General features: G+C 38.6%; 1 protein-coding gene across 2 annotated transcripts in view; it reads right to left on the reverse strand.

The window, feature by feature from the left end:
- Exoc2 (exocyst complex component 2) overlaps window positions 1-17,576 on the reverse strand; it is a 173,890-nt gene that overhangs the window by 126,142 nt on the left and 30,172 nt on the right. For both annotated transcript variants that reach the window (XM_040755775.1, XM_005066420.4), the window contains exons 2-4: window positions 8,450-8,610; window positions 5,808-5,984; window positions 3,174-3,300 (exon numbers count right to left, since the gene is read on the reverse strand). In XM_040755775.1, coding sequence (XP_040611709.1) covers window positions 3,174-3,300; window positions 5,808-5,984; window positions 8,450-8,567 — 422 coding nt within the window. In that variant the 5' untranslated portion in view covers window positions 8,568-8,610. The remainder of the gene's footprint in view (window positions 1-3,173; window positions 3,301-5,807; window positions 5,985-8,449; window positions 8,611-17,576) is intronic.

The following is a 17,576-nucleotide window of genomic DNA, read 5'->3' on the forward strand; positions in this document are numbered from 1 at the left end:
TGTGAATGGAGATGGGGAGAACCACTTTGCATGTGGGTGGTGCCATCAGCTGGGCTCCAGAACTGCTTAAAAGTGAACTAGCTGAGTACTGAGCAACAAGCACTCTTACTTTGCACATGACTGTGGATATGATATAAAAGGACCAGAGCTGGTATAGGGCATACCAGGATCAAGTTCTCAGCACGAAGTAGACTTATGTGCCCTGCAGGGCCAAAGACTGGATAGGAGACAAGAGAGAGGGAAGAAAGGGGTCAAGGGAGAAGGGTGTGGCGATATCTTGCTTGTACAAATAAAGCTTGCCTGAGGGCCAGAGAATGGAGCTTGCCACTTACTAACCACAGAGGTCTGGAGGTCTGTACAGAAAGAAAGTAATGTGGCTGGGTGGAAACAGGTTATAAGTAGGGATAAACAGGAACTTGCTCTCTTGTCTGCTGAGACTCGAAGGAAGTAAGATGTGGTCCTGCCTTGCTCCTTCTCTCTGATCTCTCAGCATTTTCCTCTGTATCTGACTCCAGGCTTTTATTATCTAGACCAATTAAGAACTCCATTTACAGAAGGGGAAAGGATATTTGCCTTGGAGGGACAAGAGACAGCTTCTGGATAAAGTAGAGGCAGGCATGACCCATAGGCAAATGGCAGTTTATAAGGAGAAAACGGGAAACTGTGTGAGGATGAGTTGTTTTGTTTTTATTGGGCAGGTTAATTAGGGTAGCCAAAAGTGGGCTCTTGATTGCTGGACTTCAATACGTTGAAACCTGGACCTTGGTGGTCAGCCTCAGGAATGAGTTTGGAATAAGAAAACTTCCAAATAAGGAAACAGACTTTGGCGGCTAGCTTTAGGAATGTAAACTAACAGTTTAATAAGGAAGAGAGAATGGGGGAGGGCAAGATCTGCCAGAGTCATGTTTGCCATGCTTGAGCCTACTAAAACCCTTCATGTTTTCAGTTCCTGCCTTGACTTCCCCACAATAATATAACCTGGAATTTTAGTCAAATAAACTCTTTCTCCCCTAAGTTGCTTTTAGTCAATGTATTTTATCATCGCAATAAAATGCAACTACAGCGTTTATTTAAAAGATTTTTGTCCTCAGTCAGGGAGAAGCAAAGCATCATGGCAATAAGAAGCACACAACCACTATGGCTGCAGTGCTCGCTTATCCTCATGCACAGCCCTCACGACAGCCCAAGGAAAGACCTGATTGTAATCCATCAGTAGTAAGCCCTGGATGTGTAATCCAAAGCCAGGAGGTTTGGTTCCAAGTCACCTCATACTACCTCGTAAGAGAAAGGTAAAGAAGTTCTGAAGCTGTAAGATGGAATAAACCCTCTCCTCCCCTAGTTGCTTTCGGCCATGGTGTTTTGTCACAGCAGTAGAAACCTTACTAAGACAGCAGGCCTGTCTGACTCTCCCACAGAGCATGTGCATCCCCTCAATCTCTTGCATCTGGGAGTAGCCTCTTGGCAAAAGAAGATCAGTCAGAAGGATCCCTCCCTCCCACACTTCACAGCAGCCTCTGGCAAAGACTCCAGGAGTTTGGAGGCTGGTCCTTCATGGTTTTTCTGTCAACTTCAAGCCTATCTATCCATGCTTGGCAGAACACTCAAACATACCTGCCCTTTACCATTCTATTTTGAACTGTTTCAGTCTTAATTTACAAGATGCTGAAACCCTTGAAATAGTTCTAGAAAGTCCCATGGTTTAAGTATGTTACCTAGACATCCCAAGCTCACTAAAAGCTGCTAAACACCAGTCTCAATAAACAATTCAGGGCCAAAATGTCTGCTGCGTGCCCTCCCACCCCCGCATACCCTTGAGCAGGGACACTATAGCAGTGAAAATGCAGTTTTCCCTCAAAAGTATTAATGATCTTCAAGTGTAGGCATGAAGGTTCGGTATTTAAAGATTAATAAAAATGCCTCATTCTTAGAAAATCTAAAACACAGATATGGTTCAGGCACTAACAACTTACTACCTCTCATGACTAAATAAAACCTATCATGTAACTGCAATCAGAATTACTAAGAATCATGTAGCTCTGTAATCAGAAAATAGATGAGATAAAATTAATATGTTAAATGACTTGATTAAGGTATATGGATAAAGGTGGCTGTGGTAGTTTGAATGTGGTTGGCCCCATAAGCTCATAGGAAGTAGCACTAATAGGAAGTATGACTTTGTCAGAGTAGGTATGGCCTTGTTGGAGGAAGTGTGTCACTGTCAGGGTGGGCTTTGAGATCTCTTTTGCTTAAGTATAACTGTCAGTCAATTTCCTGCTGCATGCTACTACTCCTGAAGCACCACGCCTGCCCGCATGCTGCCATGCTCCTGACCATGATAGTGGACTGAACCTCTGAAACTGTAAGCAAGCCACCCAATTAAATGTTTTCCTTTATAAGAGTTGCTGTGGGCATGGCATCTCTTCACAACAATAGAAACACTAAGACAGTGGCCATACTTGGGATTATGAAAACAAAACTTTAAATTGCTTAAAAAACAAGATATAACTCAACTGACACAAATCTGAAAAATAAAGTTAAATAGGTCTAGGTTAAATAAGAATTTAAGCAGGACCTATCAAAAACAAAAGATTCTTTTGGACCAAATTATTCTAAAATATTTCTAAGAAAGTGAAACAAATGAATAGATTATAATACAATTGATTTCAAAAATCATCTAAACATATTAAAATGTACTAATAGTCATGTCACTAATTAAGAGTGTGTTACAAGCATTCAGGAAGCAGAGGCAGGCGGATCTCTGTGAGTTTGAGGCCAGCCTGGTCTACAGAGCGAGTTCCAGGACAGCCTCCAAAGCCACAGAGAAACCCTGTCTTGAAAAACCAAAAAAGGAGTGTGTTACAAACCAAGGAAGCTCTGTGGAAGACTAGTTACATAGCATGTAAGGACCCTACATTCCACAACCAAAGCCTCAAACCAAAAGTTAGTAGTTATTAACATTTCAAAACATTTTTAATCACAAAACGTAAACTCCCCCCAAAACACAAAATAATTTTGTCAAAAGTTTTATCTAATAAATACTCATCAAGTAAAACTCATAAGCTTCATAAATATTACCATAAAATAATAATAATTCATCCCTGAATGTAATTCCCTCCAATGCAAGATCATAAAACTCTTAGAAGCTAGAAATTAAAGAGCCAGATGGTACTCACTTTTCAATTTCAATGCCAAGCGGATTTGCAGGACGGAGAGACAAGGGAGGAATCCCTTTATTCTTGTCAGTCCGCATATCATAATAATTCATTTCATCCACCCACACTGCAGACTGATCTAAAATGCCTGTAAAAGTTAGGAATACACACTCAATAAGACAAAGACTCTCCAGGTACCTTTACATCTCACCATGCTGCTTTGTTTTTTTAAGATTTAAGGACACTACAATGAAATTCTTTTCATGCCTGGTGGCTTTATAAAAAATACTGAAAATCTATAGAATGGCAAAAGCAACATCTCTTGGTATATGGTGTCACTATACATTATTCAATGGAGGCAATTTTAAGCCACTTACAAAACATTATGAAAAAAACAAGATGTTTTCCAAATAACATACAAAATTATTTGTACACTGTTAAGTATTAATGATTAAGTTGATAATAACATTTGGAATGTTAAATATAAGATACAATGATATGACTTATAATAACTCTTTATTCAAGAAAATACTCTGAACTCTGTCAATTTGGGGGAGGAAAAGGCTCAGAAATCTCAAGACACAAAACATTCAAATGAAGCATTAACTGAACATGGCTGTAGAGAAGCTATCACACACATGTCTCACTCGTATTTAATTATATTGAGATTCTTTTCCTAACTTCCATAATCTAAAGTCATTTTACTACAGGTGAAATGCAAATGTTTTCAAAGTTGTTTTTGAAAAATCACAAGGAATGCCTTTTCTTTATCTCTCTAAACACTCATGTTTTCATGAATAATTATGCCAAAATAGCATAGTCCTTGTTATTTCTCATTATCTTCATTATGCTGAATGCTGGAAATGTCCTACATGACACTTAAAAAAAAAAAAAGCATTTTTCGCTAGCTTAGGCACTGATTTGGTAAGTCCAACAAGAAACCAAACAGTTAAACTGGTTAAAGAATGCATAACTTCCATAATGGCAACGGCTAGATTATTCAGGGAAAGCTGGCTGGATATAGGTCTGCAAACAAATACAAACTCCACAGACAGCATTCTCTTTCATGGGACCACGCTTTGCACTGCCCTAGTCAGTACAGCACATACCAATTACCACTCAACAGAACAGGACTGAAGAATGAAGCAGCAGGAGGCAAGTATGGCCTGCTGGCTGTGCTGGGAGAGGAGAGGCTGGGGCTTCCCAGAATGAGGATGTCTGAACACCAGGCAACAACAGGACTCTGTGCAAACAGACTACTTCAGCAGCCACAGTAGACATTAACAAGGGCTCCGCACAAGCAAGCGTATGCAGAAGTCCAACACTCTGGGACTGTGTCATTAAATCTGTACTGCATCTTCTCTGAGACATTCTAAATACCCTGGGCTGGGTATTCAAAATAAAATTATACTTCCACCTAAATTTTCTTCATGTGCTACATAAACAAATATTATAAAATATATATTTTATCCAAATGTTTACACTTCCTCCAGAAAGTTGTAAAACAAGTTCATGCTTTGATTTCAGAGTTCACTTTCTGTAGATGTGAAAAAACATATATATTTAAATGGGGTTATATTTCTATGTACACACACACACACACACTATATATATATCACATACTAGTTCAAATTTTAGTTTCCTTCCATTCCTTATGCTTATACTTTGAAAATGTGCATGAAGATTTATGGAGGGCAGCACCTTAGGAAAGCGCTATGAGCTGAGATAGACAATAAAACTTTATTTTTCACTATGGTGAGGCACAAGCTGAATTTAATTAGGACTGCTGCTTTCATATTACACAGCAATTCTGCATTTGTATATTTGTACAAGATTTTAACGGATCACAATAAGGACTCTAACAATATTTTATTGAAAGATAAAGTATCCATGGGAATAATTTTAAAATTACTAATTTGCTCGTTAAAGTAATACACACTTTATATCTATGTTCTAACTTATCCAATTCTATGAGGTAGATATTACTTTTATTCCCAGGAAACAGGCATTGAAGCTATACAGCTATTGGTGGTAAGAACCCAGGTTCAGAATTAGAAGAGTCTGGCTCCTCAAACCCAAATCTTAAGCACTGCAAGGTAGCAAGAAGTAAGCACATGAGAAAAAAAGAAGAACAACTCCGGGGGCCGAAAAAGAACATAGACAGCTAGAAGGCTACATGTCATCTGGCCCTGGGAAGATACAAAAAGTAAAAAAGGAGGGATATGATTTAGATATGACCACCACAGACTGAGCCAAAGTAGAAGCTAGTTCCTTTGAATCTTAACTGTATAATAGTGTGAAAGCAATGTCATTTGTTCAAGATCAAGAAGCCAAAACTAGTATCCCAAACTGCCAAGGGGACAGACTTTATCAGTTGTAAGACATTTCTTTATAATTGTCATTTTCACACTGACAGTCACTTAGTAAGCTGCCTTTCAAAGGAATGCTACAGTGAGTTCAGAGCCTGCCCGTGAGGCTCTACCAGGAGAGAGAAGAAAGGTAAGGCAAACTCTGAGATGTATACTGGTGTCATCAAAATGAACACACTACATCTACTGAGACATGAGAGTTAAGTGTGTTTTACACAAATTCCACCACTTTTAACAGCTGAGGACCAATATTGTTTCTTCAGGATAAAGTCACTAAAAGTCTTACCTATTTTTTCAGGTTTGAGTAGCTTAAAAGACACTGTTGAGGTTCCTTTGCCCCCTGACTTGGTTGTGACAATAATGTCACCTTTGTCATTTTTGGCTTGCCCCACTCGACACACAATTTTACTCGCAGACATCCATTCTGCCGTGAGGAGGCAATTATGTCCACAAATTGTCAGGCCTGAAAGTAAAAGCATGTTTCCAACAAATTAAAAACCAACCAACAAACAAACAAAACATCCACCACATTTTCTGTTCCAATAGACGTTGACAATAGTGACAGACAGGCAGTGGGGTGACAGAACCTGACAGACACAGGGGTCTGCCGATTCACCATGGCTCTACTACATCTTCCTGGGTTTCTCTCTGACAACTAAGACTTTGTTTGGACTGTATTAAGCTTCTTCCAGTCTCAGAAGAATGAGTACAATCATGGACTACAGCAAAGTCCACACATTTGGCTTACTTAGACTGTGAAACTTGAATTGTTTCCGGAAAGCACTGCTACCATTATAAGTCCCAGTTACTGACACAAGGTGGTAAAATACATGAAGACAGTTAGTGACCATTTCCTAAGGGATTCTAAACGTATCCATCTTCAAAAAAGAATTTGTTACACACAGTCTTACTGAGTGGACTGAACTGGGCATTGAATGTATTTCAAGCATAGGCTAGAGCAGTGACTCACAGATGCACTCTAGGCCACTACTGGATTACTCTCAGTTCTTACATTTCCACAGCAACTTCTCAGAGGTAGTTTATCTGCTTTAGCCTTCCATCATTCAGCTCCCCAGTAAACCAGCACCCCAATTCAGGCCTATCAGCAGGCCCTGACAAGGAGTGACTGGAAGCAATGCCCAGCCAAGCTGTCTGAGAGAGAATTACTCAACTCTAAATGCCAGGACATAGTATTAAAAAAAAAACACAGTATTGCTAAGCACATTCATAAGGTAAGTATCCTGCCAAGTAACAAACGCTGCAATTCAAACTGAGAAATGGGGGAAGATTTTAGACCCACTTCATATAAGTAAATATGAATGATATCCAGAAAGGCACAGGTGGCATCAACTACTCAAGAAAAAGTTATGTATCTGCTAATACCTGTTTTCAAGATTCCTCTGATTTAGTATCTGATCTGCATTTTACTCCAAAGATTAATAATCACCATATAATTTAGAGTCCAACAATTATTTTGAATATCACGAAATGAAAATAAGATCACGTGATCTACTTGTTTTATTGTTTAAGCCCATTTTTTGCTTACTTACAAAAAACTAACAAATTTACCTCACAACAAATACAATAGCATCATTTTTTATTGTTTGGGGGCACTGGAGTTTTTGCTGACACTGTTCATTGAGACAGGGTCTCACTATGGTATGCTGACTGGCCTGGAACTCTATGTTGACCAGGCTGAGCTCAACCTCATGGAGACCTGCCTCCTCTAACTCAAAGAAGCGCAAAGGAGCACACTACCATTCCTGGGTTAGCCCCAGGTTTAAAAAAAAAAAAAAAAAAAAAAAAACTTGAATAATACAGGTATCATCTTGTTTATCAAGTTGAGTTTGTTGATTCTTAAAAATGGTTTCTTAGCAACAGATGAGGCAGGTTGAAAGCCAAACTAGTAAGTTTATGAAAGTAACTTGGTCAAATAAAAACAGCACCATCCAAAGCTAGAGCAAGATTAAACTGTACAGACTATTAACTGTCATATTTTGACACTATAGGTTACGATTTTAGAACGGAATTCCATCTATAAGGTGTGTTTTCATGCATTCCAAGGTGGATGAAGAAACTAGTGGACCAAACTATATCAAAAGCCAAGACACTGAATTAGACATAACAATCGGTAGAATACACATACAAAGCCCTGGGTCTGATCCCCAGCACAGCATACTGTCATCCTCTTCACTCACTTACCTTTGTAAGACTAAATTTAAAAGACGTTTCCTAACTACCAAAAACTACGGGGGAACACAGAAAATTGCACATAATATAGTTAAATAACACTAGCAAAGATAACTATCTGGGAAGCAAAACCTCAATTATTAACTACAATGTTAAACTTCAATTTGCTTTCTCTAAAAATAAACCATGGTCTGGATAGTGAAACTGGTCACCAGCAGTTAACACGGGAAGGCAGCTCCAACTCAGACTCCAGTACTCAGCACTGGGTTTCCAGCAGTTATGAAATCGGCTGACAGAATTTCTGCCAAGTCTAGAGTGAAGTGAAAGATTAGAACAATATCCAACAGCATGTACTGGGAATGCACCTCTTCACCCTCCTTTGTAGTGCATTTAACTGATCTTAAAATTATATTTTAAATTTGCCCTCTAGTCCAACTATCCAACATTCACTTCTATTTTTAAAGCCAGTATCTAACTTTCATTATTAGCAAAATAAGCAGGACACTCCAAGTTGAAGGATCAGGAACAAATCTCAGCCATGGCAAATTTTCTAAAGGGATCTGTAGAAAGACAGCATAGAGATAATTTGATAAATAGTAACTTTCACCAAAAAAAGGAAATAATTTATATTCAGGTCATTTTATAGTGATCACTACTCAAAATGATGTATCCTAACTTAACAACTCAAAATAAAAAAAAAAGTAGCTCGCCACAAGGCATCAGACGCCATCCCCTTACCTATAAGGTCAGTGGGACCAGTACCCAGGTTCTCCCCTCTAATTGTGACCTTGGTCCAAGGTATTCCTTCATTTGGAGAGATGCCTGTCACAAGCGGAGGCTGCCGGGATCGAGACATTGTGCTTTATATAGTAAACACGTGATCCAGTTATAGAAGCAACCTGTTAAAGAAAGGAAGAAAGATTAATGCCATTGAGATAACTCTGACTACAAGCATATGTTTGACAGTTGGTGCCAACACATAAAAAGTATTTATTCACTACAGTTCTGCAGTTATGATTGGTTTGGTCATTCAGCATATCGGTCAACAGTTACTGAAGATGAAGTTTATAATGGACACTTGTTAGCACTGTGAAAAATATTCCAAAGAAACAAAGAGCTAAGCCCTACATTCCAAATATTTATTTCACCATACTGTCACTGCATAGCTCTAGGCCTACACAACTAAATCTCAAGCACACACAAAAAAAAATCATCCTATTGTTCTACTCTCCAAGTTTTCTAAGAAACATACTCTAGTTGTAATTAAAATACATTTACATTCCAATAAGTGTAGAAATTCACCTCATTTTGAGTTATTGTGTAGTTTATATTTTCTACCATGCACTAGATACATATACATGCAACTAATAATACAAATGTCTTCATATGAATTACCGATGCTTTCTGAAAACCTATGGCATAGATTTACAGAAAGAAGCACGTATTTCCTTACTGCTAAGAACAGGTCGCATGAATAAGGATGCACACTGGGAAGTCAAGTAGAGGTATGCTTAAATCCTGTACTCAGATTTACTAATTCTGTTCTAGTTTAGTGGCTCTTTTTGTATCTGAAATGAAGCTAATGGTAGAACCTATTCCATAAGGTTATTATTCAAATTATATAGATAATCCTTGGAAACAGAACAATGCATATTGGAGGCAACTAATAAACCCTGCCTTCCCCAAAGATTCAGAGATTCAGATGCTTCAGAAGGTGGGGACCAGGCTCACAAGCAAATGCAAAAACTTGCTGGTTATCTGCGTGATTATGGACTAGGAAGCTGGACCCTGGTTCCTTCCTTAATTCTAGTCAGGTAGATCAGAAGTTTAGTTTCTTAAGTCATGGGAGGGGTATGGAAGGGCTGGGCAGGTTGAAAATAGGGACCAAAGTGAACCTAGGCAGCAAAGTGGAATCCTTAAACATCCCTACTTTCTATCTATTATTACAGCTCTGTTGCTGGTGTGAGAACCCATTCCACTCTTTGGGCAGGAGGAAAAAGAACAAAAACAAAAACAAAGATCCTGTATGTACATGCCCCCTCCTATCCTACATGTACATGTCCCTTCCCCAGCTATCACACATAACATATAGGTAAACTATGTACACACAAACTAAATTCAATCAGTTGTCAACAACCTCACTCTACAATATAGGACAACCAACAAACTGAGAAAAGTATGGAAGAGAGAGACGGAAGGTAAACACACTGCAGGTAGCATATATGCTGAACTTTTTCCTTCCCATGTCCTTCATCCAAACTTAAGACACTGAAGTCTTAAACTCAGGTACCTCAGATTGTGCCCTAGGAAACAACCAACTTTAAAGGGATAAGAAAGATAAAATGAGGCCATTGGGGTTCTGTAATCCAGTATGACCAGTGTCCTTAAGAAGCATTTGGGAAGCACACCAAGAGAAGACCATGTGAGGATACAGGAAGACATCCCCTGCAAGGCAAAGAAGGAAGAGCCACAAGGGAAACATGGCATGGCCACATCTTGTCCTGGGACTTCCAGCCTACAGAATAGTGAACAAATAAATTCCTTTGGCTAAGACACCTATAGGAATTTGTTATAGCAGCCATAGCAAAAGAATACAGCAGGTAGCAAAAGGATTAAAAAATTTGAAAACAAGTATCTGCTGAGAAACAAAACTTTCATCCCTGAAGGAAAAGCATGCCACAAACACACACACACAAAGAGCTCTAAAAACTAAAAATAAAATAAAGTAGCAAGATGTGTATAGTTCTAATAATGCAGGAAATGCTCACTGCTTTCACCAGACGTCTACAAGAGGCAGCTGTAACACAAATAATATAAACCCAGATATATAGGTTTCAAGCTAAAGATCTGATAAGCAAAGCAGCTAGCCACTAGAAAGCTGTCACCTCTACCAATGCTCAGACTGAAGGTGTGATCCACTGAACCTCAGATTGCATCTCCAGACTGCATTGCTCTCCACCAAGCCTAAAAATATTAGACTGCTATGTTCTCTTCAATGTGGTTGGAGACTTTGTTTGGGAGACAAAGGGGAAAGGAGAGGGGACTATCGCTTCAGTTTCTGCAACAGGAGACTGACAGCTAATGTCTAAAATTAACTGTGAAGAAATGGTAGGTGAGAAGAAGAGGCATGCAGAGTTGGATGCCAGAAGAGAGGGTTCCAGGAGTCTGGCTGGGCTGTATGATCAAGATTATGATTGGCCTTCCCCCTTGGTTTCTGGAATGAGGGGGTGTCTTTGGGGTTATTGGGCCATTCAAACCATACTTGAGCTGAGTCCAACTAGACTCTTCTACCTTTCCTCCTTCATCTTGAGCCACTTCATTCACATCCCAAACCAGAAATTATCAATCATCTCTGAAAATGCTGAAGAGGCTCTACATCCTACAGCATCAGATGGTTAGCCAGGACATTAGCCCTTATGTAAACATTAACAAACACGTTGATTTCACTAATATGCAAGTCTGCATTCATCCTTAATAACTGGCAAAATTCTGCATCAAAAGACCATTTCAAAAGAAATTATTTATGCTTTATTGTTGAAAGTGTTTATATATTAACTTTATGTACCTACGAACATCTCAGTAAATAGAGGTCATAAGCTGGGCAATGGTGGCACACACCTTTAATCCCAGCACTCAGGAGACAGAGGCAGATGGATCTCTGAGAGCTTGAGGTCAGCCTGGTCTACAGAGAGAGTGTCAAGATAGGCTCCAAAGCTAGACAGAGAAACCCTGTCTCAAAAAACAAAACAACAGGGCTGGAGAGATGGCTCAGCAATTAAGAGCACTGACTGTTCTTCCAGAGGTCCTGAGTTCAATTCCCGGCAACCACATGGTGGCTCAAAACCATCTTGAATGAGGTCTGGTGCCTTCTGCTGGCATGCAGGCAGAAGAGTATATACATAATAAATAAATTTTAAAAAAAAACAAAAAACAAAACAAAACAACAAACGTAGAATGCAAAATCAACTGTGTTAAACCAACTCAGCACTAGAGTCGGCATCTATATATAAAATCAGTTGTTAGGACTGGAGAAATGACTCAGCAGTTATGAGCACATACTGCTCTTGCACAGGACTCAAGTTTGGTTCCATGTACCATGCTGAAGAGCTCACAACCACATGTAACTCCAGTTCCAGGAATGATTTGATGCCTCTAGCCTCTGTGGACACATGTGCTCACATGCACATACATATACATTATGAAAAACTTTTTAAAAATTAAGCTATTTAAAATATTCTAGGAGGAACTATTAGAAAATTAGAAATTTTCAATTTCTATTTACAAGCCACAGATGTAGTTCAGCTGATAATCCTTGCCTAGCATGCATAAAGACATGGGTTAGATCTCCAACACTGCATATATTGAGGGTTGTAGCCCTTTCCTGTAAGTTCAGGACTTGAGAGATACAGGCAAGATGATTAGAAGTTCAAGGTCATCCTTAGCTACATAGTGACTCTGAGGATAGCCTGGTATGAATGACCATTTGTGTCAAAATTTTTAATTGAAAATATTATTATGAGCAATGAGATATTCAAACAGGAATAGGTGAAGATCTACATCACAATTCATGGGCCAGAAGTTTTTTGTTAACTGATTTTTTTAAATTTTAATAAGTTTCCTGGGGGGAGAAAATCCATAATAGTGATATATAAGTAGCTTATATAAGGAACTTGTGCAACTTAACAGCAAAATGTTTCTTAAATAAGGAGAAGATTTGAAGACACTTCAAATAAACTCAGTGTGGGGATACAATGGCTCACATCTATAATCCCAGTATTCAGGAAGCTGAAGATCATGAGTTCAAAAGCAGCCTGGGCTATACAGTGTGACCCTGTTTCAAAGTAAATTTTATATGAATAGATACATACATATACATATATATGTATACACGTCTATAATGCATAAGTTATACAAATACACAATTACAAAGAAAAACCACTCAGGAAACACTAAAACTAGTTAAGTACATGATTTTAAAAAAATGGATAGCGACATAGTATTTAAACATCTTCCTATTAATTAACTTTCAAAGGGAAACTGGTATATTAACCAAGCCAAATTAGTAACAATATTAGATAAACCTATAATAAAAAGCAATTTTATAAAATAATTGCAAGGTACACTCAGAAAGGGTCAAGAAAAAAATTTAAAAGACTGAATATCTATCCTCTTAATGGATACATTTACAGAATACTAGGGTTAAATATCCATTGCATCTAGTAATAATTACTGGAAGGGATCCCAGAACAGGACATTTTCTATCAAACTACATAACTGGAAGGATTGTCACCCATTCTATTTGAACTTTGGATTGGGAAGTATGGTATCACTGGTAAACATTCTAAAGCAAATAGTGGTACTATGACAATATGAACCCATGTGCTCAGTGACTCTATACTGCAGTATTTTGAAACTGTTGTACTTGATGACTGTACTATGCAATATGAACAATATGCTCAGTAACTGCATACTAACTAACTAAAGGTTTTAGGAAGTGATATAACTGTACTGTGACAATATGAACGTTGAGCATTTAGGGAGTGCTGTTCCTTATTTTCAAATGGCATCAGACAAAATAAACAGGTAAATGGAAAGGGAAAAGAAAATGGGCCAAAAATAAGTATTTGATGATCTGCTTAATGACTTGGCAGAATTTTTACTTTTAATATTCTTGAATTTTTTTAGTTTTGAAATTATCTCAAATGTTATCAAAAACAATGTTTTGATATTATTTTAAATTTAAACACAACACATTAACATCCTATTTAGCTCATTAATAAAAAAAATCTCACAATAAATATATTTATACCTAACATTGACAAAATTCACAAACAAGCAACCAATAAATTGGTTTTAAATAATAGAGATAATCAGTAAGCTACAGTAAGTAGTTAATTTTACATAAAATAGTGATGAAGGAGTTTCTGTCCCACCCAGTCCCACAACCATTTAGCCCCAAATAAACACACTGAGGCTTATATTAATTGTAAACTGTCTGGCCAATGGCTCAGGCTTCTTATTGGCTAGTTCTCACTTATTAACCCATTTCTATTAAACTATGTATTGCCATGAGGCTGTGGCTTACCCGTAATGTTCCAGTATGTTACTCCTTTAGGGCTACATGGTGTCTCTCTCTCTCTGAAGACTGCTCCCTGCCTTTTCTCTGCCCAGAACTCTCCTAATTTGGTAGCCCCGCCTATACTTCCTGTATGGGGCTACTGGCCAAACAGCATGTATTCAATCAAAAAATAAGAGAAACATAAAATCATTCACAGCACACAGAAGGACAACCCTCATCAAAATTGCATTTTACAAATAATTATTCTTTTAAAGGGATAACTATTGCTGACTATTCCTCTAAAAGTAGACGTAAGTTTTTCAAATACTTAAGTATATGCTTGGGAACTACAATGTGGAATTTATCCTGGTAATATAGTAACAAAAATTTAAGGACCTACAAAAGACATATTTGGGAGGTAGTAGTACTAACAATGTTTTAACAAATAACTATATTGTCCCAAAGATATTATAATACTTAATGCATGGAAAATAAACAGGGAAAGACTGAATAATTAACTTGTCTCATGGATTAACAACCACAAATCAATTCTTGACAAAGGAAAACCCTCCTTTAATTGGCATGGAAAACTGGGTCCTTTGAGTGACTTAATCAGCTTACTGACACTCTTGAAATCACAGCCCAAATTGGATAAGCATGTGACTACTTTGGAGTACTTTCAGAATCTGGTCTAGTTCATGCAAAGAACCAAATTTCTAAATACAAATGCTCTGCTTTCTTTGTTGCCAGAAAAACAGTAGCACGACAACTTAATGAAAGTAATTACCATTGACATTACAGGGTAAAAATGACTAACAGAAATGTTACCGTCAGTAATCCTTCAGAATGGTGACTTTGGTTAGCAGAAAGGATGTACTAGTATTCACAAAGAAAGAACACATTTGACCAATCCAATGAAAGCCAAGCCCTTAATCTAAACAAACTGTGACCCAGTGATATGCAATGAATTTTAGCTATTTCTGCACCATGACTGTCACCTGCTGCCAAGATTCCCTACCATGATGAATTCTTATTGCTCTAAAACCCACAAACAAAAAACCCTCCTCTTTTCTATAAATTGCTTTAGCCATGGTGTGGAGCTTAATGAAAGAAATGGCCATCTCTGTGCTACAGGACAGGCCCACACACAACCTGGGGATCCTGAAGCTTTCCAATATAGCTTTTACACATAACCCTAATGGTACCCTGAGAGTCCAGGAAGAAGTCCACAGTGAAGCAAAACTGTGCTTAAAAGTATTCTATCTGGGAAGTATGGAATAAATTCACACATGTGCTGTTCGAGTCATAGTCTTTACTCTTCTGCCTATTTTTCTGTCCTCTAATTTTCTTCTAAGTTCTAATTCTTTCCAGTTCTCCTTTGTTCCAATTCTCCTTTATCTGTTTAGCTCTTTAAATACATTTTTTTACAGGAGGCTTAAGACAAAAAGAAAAAAGTTACAATGATCTCACTGGTCATAGCATATTCCTTGGTAAATGATAAGGATCTGAGCCATTTACCATGGCAATGAATACAAGAGGACATGGTACTTGGCACCTTCCCAGACAGTGGTATTGAAAACATCCCAACCCGAAAAGATATTCACTAACCCCACATCAGACAGAGGGCTGATCTCCAAAATTTACAAAGAACTCAACAAGCTAGTCTCCAAAACACCAAATAATACAATTAAAAAGTGGGGCATGAAACTAAATAGAGAATTTTTTTTTATGAGACAGGGTTTCTCTGTATTGTTTTGGAGGCTATCGGTCCAGCCCGGCCTCCAACTCACAGAGATCCACCTGCCTCTGCCTCCTGAGTGCTTGGATTAAAGGCATGTGCCACCACCACCCGGCTTAAATAGAGAATTCTTAATAGAGGAGTCTAAAATGGCTGAGAGACACTTAAGAAAGTGTTCAACATCCTTAACCATCATGAAATGCAAATCAAAACAACTCTGAGATACCATCTCACTCCTGTTAGAATGGCTAAAATCAAAAACACCAATGACAGTTTACGCTGGAGAGGATGTGGAGAGAGGGGATCACTCCTCCACTGCTGATAGGATGCCAAATCATTACAGCCATTTTGAAAATCAGTATGGAGATTTCTCAGGAAAAAGAGAATCAGTCTCCCACAAGATCCACCAATTCCACTGTTAGTACATCCAAAAGATGTACATTCATACAACATGGGCATCTGTTAGACTATGTTCACAGCAGCATTATTTGTAATAGCCCGAACCTGGAGGCAACCTAGATGCCCCTCAACTGAAGAGTAGATAGAGAAAATGTGGTACGTTTACATAATGGAGTACTATTCAGTGGAAAAAACAATAGAATCTTGAAATCTGCAGGCAAATGGATGGCACTCCAAGAAACCATACTGAGTAAGGTAACCCAGTCACAAAAAGACAAACATGGTATGTACTCACTCATATATGGATTTTAGACATGGACCAGGGAAGTGCCAGCCTACAATCCCACTACCAGTCTGGGAAACAGAACCTTCATCCAGTGACTAATGGAAACAGAGGCAGACACCCACAGCTAAACACTGAACTGAACTCCTGGAATCCAATGACAGAGAGGGAGGACTGATGAGCAAGGGAGTCAAGACTGGGCTGGTTTAACCCACAGAAACAGCTGACCTGAACAAGGGGGAGCTCCTGGACCCCAGACTGATGGCTGGGAGGCCAACATGGGACTGATCCAGACCCCCTGAATGTGGGTGTCAGTGAGGAGGCCAAGGCAATTCATAGGGCCTTGGGTAGTAGATCAGTATTTATCCCTGGCATATAAATGGACTTTGGATACCCATCCGACAATGAGGGATGCTCTCTCAGCCTGGACTCTTGGGGGAGGGCCTAGGCCATGCCATGAATGAAATGACAGACTCTGGAGATTTCCCATGGAGGGCCTCACCCTCCCTGGGGAACGGAGTGAGGATTGGGTGGGGAGCTGGAGAGCCTGGTGGGGAGGGCAGGGGAGAAGGGGAAGGAGAGGGAGCTGGGATTGACATGTGAAGCATGCTTGCTTCTAATTTAAATTTAAAAAAATCTGTTTGGGGGAAAAAAAAGAAAAAGAAAACATCCCAACCTCAAAAATATATTCTCTTATCTTGTTTGTAACCCCACAACACAGAGGTGTTGGGGGAGGGTGGCTTGTAACTCTAGCTGCAAGGCTAGAGTATCCTTTGTTGTCCTGGCTAACTGTGAAACTTTACCCACATAGAACTAATTTTCTTTGGACTTAGTTAATCAATTAATAGTTATTTGGGACCTAAACAATAAACAGTGAGTTAGTTGAAGCTTGAGTTGTATATCATAAACTGAGGTTAGAAATTTGCATAGAGTTTTAATTGCTAAAAGTTTAGTAGGGAATGCTGCCGGTCCCCCATCAGTTGAATCTGGCAGGGGAAATTGGCAAGCAATTCAGTTCACTTTTGTCTCTGAAGGACTTTGATTCAACAACCCAGACACTTTGTAATTCTGCCCGAGTATAATCCATGAGTCCAACTAGTTATCTATCCACAAAGATATACACTATGTCAGCTTAGCTAATTATAGAGAACAGGCATCTAAGTGTCTTACAGTTCATGTGGAATAATGGATCTAGGATTTTTTCTACATATCAAAATTATACAGCTTGATGAAAAGTCATCTTCCTGACTATCCATGGATACATGTGCCCATAAGATCGAGATGCAATCATGAGATTATATATACACATCACATGAGATTACAACTACAGTGCAGGTAATGGGGAAACACCATAGCTACTTTTGTACATATGAAACTACAGACAGGA

The sequence above is a fragment of the Mesocricetus auratus genome, unplaced genomic scaffold (genome assembly GCF_017639785.1).
Source record: "Mesocricetus auratus isolate SY011 unplaced genomic scaffold, BCM_Maur_2.0 Super-Scaffold_100013, whole genome shotgun sequence".
NCBI classification, from domain to species: Eukaryota; Metazoa; Chordata; class Mammalia; order Rodentia; family Cricetidae; genus Mesocricetus; species Mesocricetus auratus.